This window comes from Pinus tabuliformis, chromosome 2_2 (genome assembly GCF_031772625.1).
Source record: "Pinus tabuliformis cultivar Carrire ecotype Pingquan chromosome 2_2, CPIR1, whole genome shotgun sequence".
Lineage (NCBI taxonomy): Eukaryota > Viridiplantae > Streptophyta > Pinopsida > Pinales > Pinaceae > Pinus > Pinus tabuliformis.
The window spans coordinates 436,095,739-436,108,882 of NC_142300.1; the positions used below are offsets into that span (position 1 = coordinate 436,095,739).

The following is a 13,144-nucleotide window of genomic DNA, read 5'->3' on the forward strand; positions in this document are numbered from 1 at the left end:
AACAGTGAACTGATGTAAGTGCAACAACATGATATAATAAGGTGTGACAACACTGTAATAAAGGTGAAGCATGTAAGGGACATCAAGCATGCAAGGGACAACAAGCATGCAAGATACATCAAGCAAACAATGGGACAACAAGCATGGACAACATGGTTCAACCATGGCACATGGGACAACAGCAAGACATAGTGCTGCAATAGCAATTGGGACAACAACAAGACATGGTGCTGCAATAGCAATTGGGACAACAACAAGACATTATGCTGCAATAACAATTGGGATAGCAGCAAGACATGGTGCCGCAATAGCAATTGGGACAACAGCGAGACATGGTCCTGCAATAGCAATTGGGACAACAATATGATAAGCAAGGTGCAGCAATGGCACATGATGCAGTGCAATGATGGGTATTGTCATGATTGATCAAGCATGATAAGATGCAGCATTGTGATGATGGGTGCAACATGGTGTAGCACGGTGAGGTGCAACATGATGACGAGATGCAACACGATGATAGGTGAAGGAGTCACCTTGGAGAATCAGTTGAAGCAGTGTGTCTTCAACTGATCTCATGTATCATCTTCTTAGAGATGATCTATGCTCTTATCTTGATAAGTCAAAGTGTTGAATTCTGTTGAAAATGTACTATCTCTCTTTCTCTCTCTGTTGAACTATTGAAGAACATATAAGAAGAATTGATCAAGGGTTTTCCCACATTGGGGTTTGTCCCTGGCTAGCGCCACATCTTGTGTCCTCTTGTCTTGGCTTGTCTTCTGTGATTTATGTTTATGTTCTATCTGCAGTTTACTTTAATGCTGATGTGATTGCTAATCCGGAAAATATATTGAGCTAACTGTGAAAATTGAAATAAATTGCTCTAAGCATAGAACATACCTAAAATTAACAAGGACACTATAGAGAAAGGATCACAAATGTCTGAATGAACAAGGTCCAAGCTACACTTGGCCCTATTGTCTTTACTAGGAAAAGAAGACTTGGCATACTTGCCAAGTTTGCAAGCCTGGCACACCTCATGCTGATCCACGTTGCATTGTGGCAACCTTGTCGCTATCTCCTTATGAATCTTTAATGCTTCATGGTGTAGATGCCCCATGCGCCTATGCCACAACTCTCCCAAGTTCGTTGCCTGAGTCATGAACTCCCAAGCTAGTCAATGTTGTGGCTGTCTCAAATTGTAGTCTATACAGGCTCTTATGCCTAACCCCAATCTGCATTGACACCTTGGACTTTGAGGGTTTTATAAAAACCCTACCCTGTCTGAAGGTCACGTTGTGCTCCTTATCCTCCAAAGATGAAACTGAAATGAGGTTCTTCTTGAGCTCTGGTATGTAAGGAACATCTTTGAGATATAGAGGGTTCCTAGACTCCCTCTCAAAACAAACTGTATCAATACCCTCGACCTGGTACTTCCCATCATCTCCCATCTCAATATCGAACTGCATGTCCTTTTTTGACAGTTTGTTGAAATACTTCTTGTTTCTTGTCATATGACAGTATGCACTGCCGTCGACATACCATAAACTGGTAGCCATTGAACCTGCCATACCGAAAATGAGTGAAAAATTCTCCTCAACATGAGAAGAGAACTCATCTATTTCTGTAAAGGCTACTACTTGGTCTTTCTTGGACCCTTTCTTCCTGTTAGGGCATTTAGTATCATAATGCCCAAACTGATGGCACATGGCTTTGATACCATGCCAACCATAAATCTTCTTGGCCATTGAAGCTTGCATGAATTATGCTATCATACCCATGTCAACAATTTGAATCACACTGAAACCATAGGTCAAGGTTTTACTCCTCACAAAACTTGGCTCTAATACCACACTAGAGTTTCTAGATGAGCCCATGGTGGTAATTGAGCAGAACGACGTTGTTCATAAATAGCTTTAAACAATGAAGCATATCTTCGTAAGAACCCAAAGAGCACAATGCATTGTGCGTGCAATATGCATGTTGTGCATATCAAATGAGGCTAGAGCCTCACCAATATATAGGTTTAGGGTTTACCCATAAGTCCTTGAAGGGTGGGACTGCAGTAATTGCTAAAGTGGTTAGTCATAAATGGAAGAGTGTTCAAGTGGTCCCAATGGTCCAATAGCCCACTCAAGCTGGGTTTGCAGCAAGTATGCTCATTTGTTGACATGATTACATTTCCTTTCTTTCTTTCTTTCTTATTGCAATTATAAATGCCAATTAATAGACCTAAAATTGGTGATACAATTAAGGGAATCACGCACTGGGAAATGAGGGTGGCTCAATAGGTATAAATAATGCTTACTATACACCTTAGTGAAGGTCAGCCCTGGTATTGTAAAAGGGGTGGGCTGAATTAATTTGCAGGAGAGCCTGCTTAGCATTCATTTAGGACGACCTACCTTCTTGCTGTATGTCAGCCTTCATACACACACCCTTACCCCTTTTTATCATGCATAAATTACTCCCATTTCTTGTAGAAAATAAATGTTCTTGTCTTTGTATCTAGCACAAACAACTTCGATATTCGGCAAATTCATATTTATTATTATTAAAATAGATAGAAGATGATTACAATTTGTGGGAGGCCCCTAGCTTTATACTGCCTTGGGTGCCTCTTGGTGCAAAGATCATGCCCTTTACCTAATAACTACTAATTAAGTAATTTTTTATGTAACATTGCCTTCCTCCCAAAAAATGCTTTGTCCTCAAAGTGTACGTAATGACAAATGCTGTTGATGAAATGCTTCAGTCTCCCAAGAAGCTTCTTGTTCTGGTAAGTCCTTCCACTTGATCAAGTATTCCTTGATTACACGAGATCGAAGCTTCTTTTCCTTGGTGGATATGATACCTTCTGGTTCTAAAATGACCCTTCCTTCATCATCTAAGGATGGAAGCGTTGTTTGTGCTGATTGATGGTCACCCAGTGCCCTTTTAAGGCAGGATACATGGAAGACGTTGTGAACACGACTTTTATTCGGAAGGCTTAAACTATATGCAACTTGGCTGATCTTTTTGTTGATCTGGTATGGTCCATAGAACTTTGGTGCTAATTTATTTTTTCCTTTTTGTTTCAAGGACAACTGTTTGTATGGCTGGAGCTTGACAAATACCCATTCTCCAACTTCAAATTCTCTCTCGGTTCTATTTTGGTCAGCTTGTTGCTTCATACGGTTTCTTGCATTATTTAAATTTTCTTTTAGGGTTTGGACGATTTTTTGGGTTTCTTCTAGTTGGTTTTTAACAGCTGGTAGATTTGTCTGGACGGTAGCTAGATCCTTCCATTTCGGAGGTTTGTACCCATACAAAGCTTGGAATGGAGTCATTTTTGTTGATGTATGATAAGTAGAAATATACCTCCATTCAACAAGATGCAACCATTGAACCCACTTATTTTGTTTTTCTGTAGCGTAACAACGTAGGTAGGCTTCCAAACATTTATTGACAACCTCCATTTGTCCATCTGTTTGAGGGTGGTAAGCGGAACTCATATTTAGGTATGTTCCTATATGGTTGAACAATTCCTTCCAAAAATTATCCTTAAATTTGGCGTCTCTATCTCCCATAATGACTTTCGGAAAACCGTGTAATTTATAAATATTTTTGCAAAATATTTCAACGATTTGTTTAGCTGAGTCAAATTTTTTCATTGCAATAAAGTGAGCGTATTTGGTGAGTCTGTCGACTACTACGGAAATCTTATCCTTGCCTTCAGATACAGGTAATCCCTTGTTAAAGTCCATTGATGTTTCTTCCCATTTCTGATTTGAAATGTTTAAGGGGTGAAGTAATCTGGGTGTTGTATATTTTCACTTTTATTTCTTTGACATTTGTCACATTTTGCTACATATTTCTGAATATCGCGATTCATCCCCTTCCAAAAGAATGATTGCCGCGCATTGTAGCAAGTTTTAAAGAATCCTACATGCCTGGCTGACAGTGAATCATGTGACTCCTTGAGTATCTTGGATTTAAACTTGGAGTTTGAATTCAGATAGATTCTTCCTTTGTACCATAGAATATCATTCTTCCATTCAAATTTTGAGTTGTCTGGAAGGTTATTGATTATCGTAGTTATTTCTGGATCCTTGGCATACACACTTCAAATCTCATTAAGCCATTTAGGAACAACAACAGAGACTGCAAGTAATGTTGGTTCTTCGTCCTTCCTAGACAGGGCATTTGTTACTACATTGTCTTTTCCCTTTTTATGTAGTATCTCCATGTCAAAAGCGGCAAATTTTTCAATCCATTTTTGTTGTTCTTCAGAAAGTGTTTTTTGTTGGAGGTGCTAGACACTATTATGATTTGTTCGAATGGAGAACTTGCTTCCCAAAATATATTGTCTCCACTTGGCCAGTGCGTGCGTAATAGCGAGCATTTCCTTGTTGTATGTGGACTTAAGACATTCTCGTTTATTGAGTTTCCTGCTTTCAAAAGCTATTGGATGCCTTTCTTGCATTAACACTGCACCTATACCGAACCCGGAAGCATCACACTCAATGATAAATGGTTTAGAGAAATCTGGAGTTGCCAATACCGGGGCGTTAGACATAACTTCCTTCAATTCTTCAAAACACCTTCTTGCTTCCTCATTCCATTGAAATTAATTCTTCTTTAAAAGGTTTTTTAGAGGTGCAGTTATATGTACATAGTTTTTAATAAATCTTCGGTAATATCCAGTCAATCCTAAGAACCCTCTTAGCTTGGATATATTAACTGGTTTGGTCCATTCGTTTATAACTTTGATTTTATTAGGGTTCACTTTTACTCCTTCATGGGATATTATGTGTCCGAGATATTCTACTTTTTCCTTCCCAAAGGTGCATTTGGATTTCTTGGCATAGAACTGATGCTCTTTTAGTAGTGTAAGAACTTTATCCAGATGTTGTAGGTGCTCCTTCCAAGTTTTATTGTAAATTAAAATATCATCAAAGAATACTAATACAAACTTCCTAAGATATGGACGGAATAACTTGTTCATAGTGGCTTGGAATGTTGCTCGTGCATTGGTTAACCCAAAGGGCATTACTTTAAATTCGTAGTGACCTTCGTGTGTTTGGAACACAATTTTTGGTATGTCTTCCAACCTGATTCTGATTTGGTAATACCCTGACCTTAAGTCCAATTTTGAGAAGTATTTTGCGCCATGTAGTTCATGCAACATTTCATCGATAAAGGGAATTGGGAATTTGTTTTTAATCGTTATTTTGTTTAATCCTCTATAATCAAGCCGAATGATCCATCCATCTTCCTTACCAATACCATTGGAGCAACATACAGATTCTTACTTTTCGTGATGATCCCACATTTTAGAAGGTCTTGGATTAATCTCTCAATTTTAGTCTTTTGGTGATGTGGATATCGATATGGCTTGATGTTGATGGGGTCTGATGCTGCTTTGACTTCTATTGTATGCTCGATTTCCCTGTTAGGAGGCATTTTCGTGGGCAAGTTTTGGAATACTTTTTTCATGCTTCTGAATTAGCTCTTGTATTTCTGGTGACTCTTCGCTGATCATTTTTGCAGATAACATTTCTAATTGGTGACATTGTACTACATAAGCTGGTGCTCATTTTCGAATCATTTTCATCATCTGGGATGATGACACGATTTGATTTTCTGGTGGTTGGAATCCGTATAACTTGTACCTCTGCCCTTCCTAGTTAAAGCTTATGAATTGCTCTTGATGGTTGGCAGAGTAAGTGCCTAGGGTTCGTAGCCATTGGATACCTAAGACCACATCTACTCCTCCTAATGGTACAATGTAGAACGGGGATACTAAATTAAAGTCTTGAATCTGCAATTTGAACTTATGGCATTTCCCTACCTTTTCAATCTTCTTACCGCCGGCTACCATCACCTTCATGTTGGGCATGGGGAATGTGAAAATGTTGAGTCTCTTTGCCATGGTTGAATCTAAAAAATTGTGGGTGCTATCGGAGTCGATGAGAACCACTACGTTGTTCTGCTTTGTAGTGACACTTGTGGAATACTTCTGTCATCTAATTCTGGAGAGAATTCTGGGGCATCTTCTATTCCTTCTATGTCTGATTCATCACTGTTTGAATCATTAGTTGCTTCGCAATTATATAGGTTCTTTGACTCTTTTCCTTTAGCACACCTATGTTTAGGGTCCCCCTTTTTGCCACAGTGTTTGCACTTGCCTTCTTTTATCCTTTGCATTTCCACGTTAGATTTTTCGCCTTCACCAAGATGTGGTGGAACATATCTTTTATTATTCGTATTCACAGACTGGAGAATTCTTCGTCTCGAATATACTTTTTCCGGTTTTGACCACAATATTTTTTCAAATTTCCTTTCAGCAGCTTTTTGTCTTGCTACTTCTATCGACGTAATGTCATGAAGCTCAAGTTCTACTTGTAGATGAGTTTTAAGTCTGAAGATGTATGATCGAATTAGATGAGATGCTGATAACCTAGGTACTTTTGTTACTAAGGTCTCCCATTCTCGAGTGTATTCATCCACATCTCATTTTTGCCGCAATCTGATGAGTGTTGAGAAGAACTCTTCTTCCTTGACACCTTGGAATCTTTTAAAGAATGCATCCTTAAATTTTCTCCAACTGATAGCGAGTGTCGTCTTCTTCCACCACATATACCAATTATATGCCTCGCCTTCCATTTTCATGGAAGCGTGCCTAATTTTTTCGTCATCATTGTCAATATCGTAAATCTCGAAATATTCTTTTGCTTTATTCAGCGATGCGACGCTGCATTTTTCATTACCGTCGAACTTGGGTAGCTTGATTTTTGCTCTTCGTTGATACGTCGCTAACGGTGGAGTGAAAAGAGGGTATTGATTGGTGAATGAATTCCAGAGCTGCTTATTTGAAAAAGTGGCGTTACTATTTTCTTGATGGTGTGCGGATGATATTTTTGGACATTCAGTTTTTTCATGAAAATCTGCTGAATTTGTTGAATCTGACGAATTGTGCTGTTGATTACCTCCATCATCCTGGAATAGTTGTTTGGGTGTAATCTTCATCCTGTCACACATAACGGCCAGCATTGCCATTGTCTGATTATGATTCATTTCGGCTTTGATATGGTTCTACCCGAGCTGTTGTTCTATTCGATATGTCATATCCTAAAGCTTCTTGATATCGTCGGAATGTCCAATAACCTTGCTCTCGAGATCGTCTAATTTTTGGTTAAAATCATCGGAATGGCTAGTAATCCTATTCTCAAGATCAATCAAGTTTTTGCTGAAATCGGTCATTGTCATAGACGACATTGAACGGGTTTGTGGGTGTTTATATTTGTCAGCCAGCTTAAAGTTCCTTTCTTAACTTGAACTATTTTTTTCTAATGTTTTTGTTTTTGTTTCTTAAATAATATATATATATATATATATTTTTAAATTAATTAATTACTTGAATTATAGTTATTATACTATATAGTTTTTACATACTATATAAATATCAATTTTCTTTTGAAAGAAAAAAAAAACATGGCAACGGAAGACGGAGTGGCAACGGAAACAGGACTTCCGGCAGGCGGAAAACGGTGTGAGAGGTAGTGTTTGGTACAGCGATGGGAGCAGGGTTGCAGGAATCGCCCCCCCCCCCGCCGGATCCAAACCCAGAATCGCGGATCGGAGCGAATCGTCCCGGAATCCACACTGGAAGCGCGATTCGCATTTGGAGGTGGCGCGATTCCGGCAAATAAAAACGATTCCTGCCAAATGCTGTTGCGGCTGCCCGGAACCGCGGATCGGAGGACGCTTCGGGCACGGGGTGGCGCCACGCAACCTGCCCGGAAGCGCACGCCACCCGCACGCCACCCAGGCGCAACCCGGACGCAACCCCGCGGCAGCGCATTTTTACTTTTTTTTTTTTTAATTTGTTTTAAAATGTAACTTAACTAGCATGAGGGGGTGGGTTAGGTGAGTTTAGGGTGAGTTTAGGGTGACTTTAGAAAAGAATAAAGCCCCCATTCTCTTCTCATTTGCTCACTTTGAGTTTATGAGAGTTGGAGAAGAGAAGAGAGGAGAGGAGAAGAGAAGAGAGGAAAGGAGAGGAGAAGAGAGGAGAGCTTGGAGGAGTGAAGAAGGAGGAGCTAGGAGAAGGAGGAGGAGCTTGGAGCAAGAGCTTGGAGGACTTCATCTACAAGAGCTAAAGAGGTAAGTTCAAACCCCAAACTCCCTTGTTTTTTTGAAAAAAAATTGTATTTTTCTCCTCCCTCTCCTACTCTTTCCCATTGTTTCTACTTGCTCCTTTATTTACAGGTTGTCCACCACCTATATCCATATTCCAAGATGGTGTTCTTTTGGCTTCTATGTATCATTCCACTCTTGGTTTTAATGATGGCAAGGGTGAGGAATAGAGGGGAAGAGGAAGGGGATGAACTTGGTCCTAATAGTAGTGACCCAATGTATGATGAGGAGGAAGGGTTTGAAGAGGAAGGGGATGAACTTGAAGAGGACACTGAAGCACAAGATGGGAAAGGTACATCAAATCCCTTGTGGAACTATGTGACCAAACTTGAAGGGGGAAAGGGTGGTGGATCTTACAAATGGATGTGCCCTCATGGTTGTCATGGAGGAAAACCATATACGGGTTCATATACCCGTCTGAGGAGGCATCTTTGTGGGGTGCTAGACAGTGATGAAAAAAAGGGTTCCGTGGGGGTAACCATTTGCCCAAACATTTCAAGTGAACAAAGACAAAAATACATCAAAATAGAGATGGCTGCACAACGAAAAAACAAGAAACAAAAAACTCATTCTGAATCAAGTGCAACCTCTAAATTTGGTAGTTGCCCATCTCCTCATGGTACTTTTGCAACCTCTGGAGGTAGAAAAACAATAGGGGATTTCCTTAATGTTTCTGGGAGGGATGATGTGGATGGAAAGATAGTCCGTTTTCTTTGTGCTTGCGGTGTACCATTCAATGTGCTTCGCTCTCCCTATTGGCATGACATGGTAAAGGCCATCAATGAAGCCCCAAAAGGATACAAGGCCCCCAACTATGAGAAAGCTAGAACAGTGTTATTAGAAAGAGAAAAAGCTAAGGTTCAAAGAGCTTTGACACGTTTTACACATGAGTGGGTGGATTCTGGGGTATCCATTGTATCAGATGGGTGGACAAATATTAGAAACCAACATTTGATAAATGTTCTTGGTGTTTCTTCTAGTGGTGCAGTATTTATTGCATCTGATGACTCCTCCTCCATCAGTGCAACTGCACCAAACATTGCAGATCTCCTATTGAAATCAATCAAAGATGTTGGTCCGAATAATGTGGTTCAAGTGATCACAGATAATGCAGCAAATTGTAAGTTAGCAGGAAAAATTATTGAGCGTACTCATCCACACATCTTTTGGTCTGGGTGCCTGGTTCACACATTGAACCTTTTGATGCATGATATTGTGAAACACAAAGATTGTGGGTGGATTGCTGAGGTTTACAGGAAAGGGAAGCAGCTCATTAAATTCATCACAGGGCATACAAGGGTAAACTACTTCTATGGCACTTACTCCAAGTTGCAATTGCTTAAAATTGCAAAGACAAGATTTGCTAGTTATTACCTCACCTTTAGGCGGCTAGTGAGGGTGAGACAAGCTTTAACTAATCTGGTGTGTGCTGAAACATGGGATGAAATTAACGTCAGTACAGATGGTGCTAATGAAGTCAAGGACACTGTTCTTGACAGTTACTTTTGGTCACAGGTTAAATATGTTTTGCAATTCACCAAACCAATTTATTACATGATCAAGTTTGCAGATTCAGATCGACCAGTAATTGGGGAGGTGTATGAGCAAATGGATAGCATGTTGGGGCAGATTAAAGACATTGTTGAGCCTAGAGATACCACCTTGTACAATTATATTCGTGAAGAGGTGGAAAAACGATGGGATATGCTAAATGTTCCATTGCATGCATTAGCATATGTTTTGACACCTAAATACTATCATCCATCATGGCTTTCAAAACCAGCACCTGGGGGGGGAGTCAGGAGAAAACCACACCAAGATAAAGAGGTTCACGAAAAATATATGGCTGCATTGAGTAGATTAATCCCTGATGAGGAGGAGGCTGCATTGGTACGGAGACAGGTGAGCAACTATACGAGCAACACTGGTCCATTTTCGAGCATGCATGCAATTCAAGATCGAGAGCATTTTTCTGCTCTTGAGTGGTGGAACATGCATGGAGGGCCTACTCCACTTCTACAGAGTTTGGCATTGCGGGTGCTATCACAGGTGGTAAACACTTCTTCTGCAGAGAGGTGTTGGAGCTCTTATTCTTTCATCCACAGTGTTAAAAGGAACAGGTTGAATTTAGACCGGGCAGAGAGCTTGGTTTATGTTCATTACAACTTGCGATTGTTGTCCCATTACTGTGAAGATGCAAAGTCTAATAAAGACTTGTTGACTTGGGACAAGAATCCAGAGGAGCCCAATTTGGAGGATGGAGTGTTGCGACTAGAGCAATTAGAGGATTCTCTTATCCAGGTATGTCCATTGTGGTATGAATTTTCCAATTTTCCCTTATAAAGCATTTCTCTAATTCATGTTTTTAATTTTTTTGTTAACTAGTGTTTTTTTTTTTGCATGAATTTTTTGAGCGATTCTAGGATGATGACACGGGTGTTGATATGCCACCACCCCCACCCCCATCTGGTCCCTTGGTTTCTAGGTTCCATGGTTCAACACCAACGGCAGGGGGTTCTTCTTCATCAGTTCCAGTGCCACGACTTACACAGCGACCATCTTCTTCATTGCCACCACGTGGAGGCCCGCCATCACGTTCTATTCGTGGTGGAAGGAGGAGAGATTAGTAGATATATTCACAATCTACTTCTTTTTGTCATAGATTACTCATTAGACTTGTAGACTTGTGAATTTGAATTTTGAACCTTTTTGGCTTGGCGGTGACCAAGTGACATATTTTGTAAACATTATTATTTGAATTTTGGACATGACAAATGTTGACAGTTGCTCACTTGCTAGATAAATCATAATATGCTCTATGTTTTATGTTTTATAATATGCTTAAATGTTTTATGTTTTATAATATGCTTAAAAATTTGATGTATGTTTGTAATAGCTAGAATATAGATGATTGTTGTACATACTAGTAACTACAATGGAATCATGGATGCCATATCTATCTTGATTTATGCAAAAATATGCATGTTTTCATGTCTTCTACAATTAATTTGGTATTTGGGATGTTTGTTTTGAGTATAAATGCAAAAAAATATATAAAAATATATATATATAGCAGACGCTTCCGCGGACGCTTCCGCGGACGCTTCGCTCCCTAGATTTTTGGAAAATGACGCTTCCGCTTCGCGCTTCCGCTTCGCGCTCCCGCTTCGCTCCCGCTTCGCTCCCGCTTCGTGCAACATTGGATGGGAGTCTACAGCGGATGGAGGTGGCAGCAACGAACATCTGCAGCGGATGGGATCGATTAATGTGGATGACGGTGAGATAGCGGGACAGGAGGGTCGAAGGGTAGCAGCAAAGTGGTGGCTCAATCTGTGTAGTAGTGGAATGACCGAGGATCGTTTGCTTTGATACCAGATGGCACAAACAACTTAGATATTTGGCAAATTCATATTTATTATTATTAAAACAGATAGAAGATGATTACAATTTGTGGGAGGCCCCTGGCTTTACACTGCCTTGGGTGCCTCTTGGTGAATGGTTTACCTAATAACTACTAATTAATTAATTTTTTATATAACAGTATCAAGGGTGCTTTTTAGTATGCCCTTTACCTAATAACTACTAATTAATGAATTTTTTATATAACAGTATCAAGGGTGCTTTTTAGTATGTTGATGAACTGGTGGTATTTTCTCTTTATTAAATGTTCTTTGCAGGGATGTAACTGTATATACTTGCACTGTGAACTGATTATTACTATTTCATGGGCATATATTTGGCTCCAATAGATTGGCATTAATTGATTTCCCAAGATATGCTCTGTTTTTGCATCCCTCCTGATGTACTTGTTCTTTTGGAGATCCTAAATGGTCTATTAGACATAATTGATATCTATGCAGCCATTGGTCCTATTAATCTCTCTTTTGTAATCTTTTGGAGGTTCTAAATGGTCTCCTTTAGTCGTAATTGATGTCTATGTAACCAATAGCCTTATTAACCTCTCTTTTGTAATCTATGGCCGTCGATAATATCTTTTCTCCTTTCTTTCTGCCTGTCCAGAAATATACTAATTAACTAGATATGTACTTTTTCTCTGTAGTCCCCTGTCTCTTTCTTTGAATACTTGATTCTAGTTTCGACATTTTCTGGTAAGGTGTTGGTCTGTAACTTTTTAATTACATGTCTTTATTTAATTCTGCATCGTGTCAAAAACTTGTAATTTCTTATTTTTTTTCTAGTGCTTAATTGGGCTACTTTGCAATCTGTGTTCGGAATATTTTAGGGCTTGAAGCCAATTGATGTCTTGCAGTGTTTAATTTTCTGTCTTAATGGCACTGTACTATTTTGTGATTGTCTTTCTTACATTAAACTTGCCTTTTGGAACCATGCTTCTATTTCTGGGACAGACAGCCTAAAAGAAGTGGACAAAAAGGAGGTTAAAGCTTTCCAGAGGAGTGAACAAGATAGTAATGGAAGCTCAAGATCATTGAAGCTGGTTAGTGTTTCTTGTTTTGCTGTTCTTCTTTATTGTCATGTTGGTATTTTGGCTCATTTTCTTCTTATGCAGTACACAAACTCAGAAGTGAAATATGGAAAACACGTGAACAATGAAAATTATTGTGAGGAGGATTGTATAGAGGTGGTAGTCTTGAAAATAAAAGGGACATAGAGGGCGACAATAACTTTATAACATATTGAACATGATTATGGCTGCTAGCCTAAAAGTGTTTCTAAATTTTGGGAGTAGATAAAACATGGTAGAGAATGACAATATTTGAGAATAATATTCCAATGTGAGTGTATCTATCTTATGGATGTTTGTAAGGTCCAAAAAGATATAAATTAAGTCTATTCCTGGATGAATTGGTTGATTTTGTAGGTGATTGTTGGCGGTTGGTTAACGTGCATATACTCCCATCATATTATTTTGTGGAAATATTTCGTAGCTTTCAATTGTTTTTCCTAGAATGCAGAGTTGAGCTATTAATGTCGATGAACCTATGCC

General features: G+C 39.3%; 1 protein-coding gene across 2 annotated transcripts in view; it reads left to right on the plus strand.

Moving 5' to 3' along the window:
- LOC149193133 (alpha-taxilin-like protein) overlaps positions 1-13,144 on the plus strand; it is a 416,017-nt gene that overhangs the window by 56,993 nt on the left and 345,880 nt on the right. For both annotated transcript variants that reach the window (XM_089404796.1, XM_089404795.1), the window contains one exon: positions 12,546-12,634. In XM_089404796.1, coding sequence (XP_089260922.1) covers positions 12,546-12,634 — 89 coding nt within the window. The remainder of the gene's footprint in view (positions 1-12,545; positions 12,635-13,144) is intronic.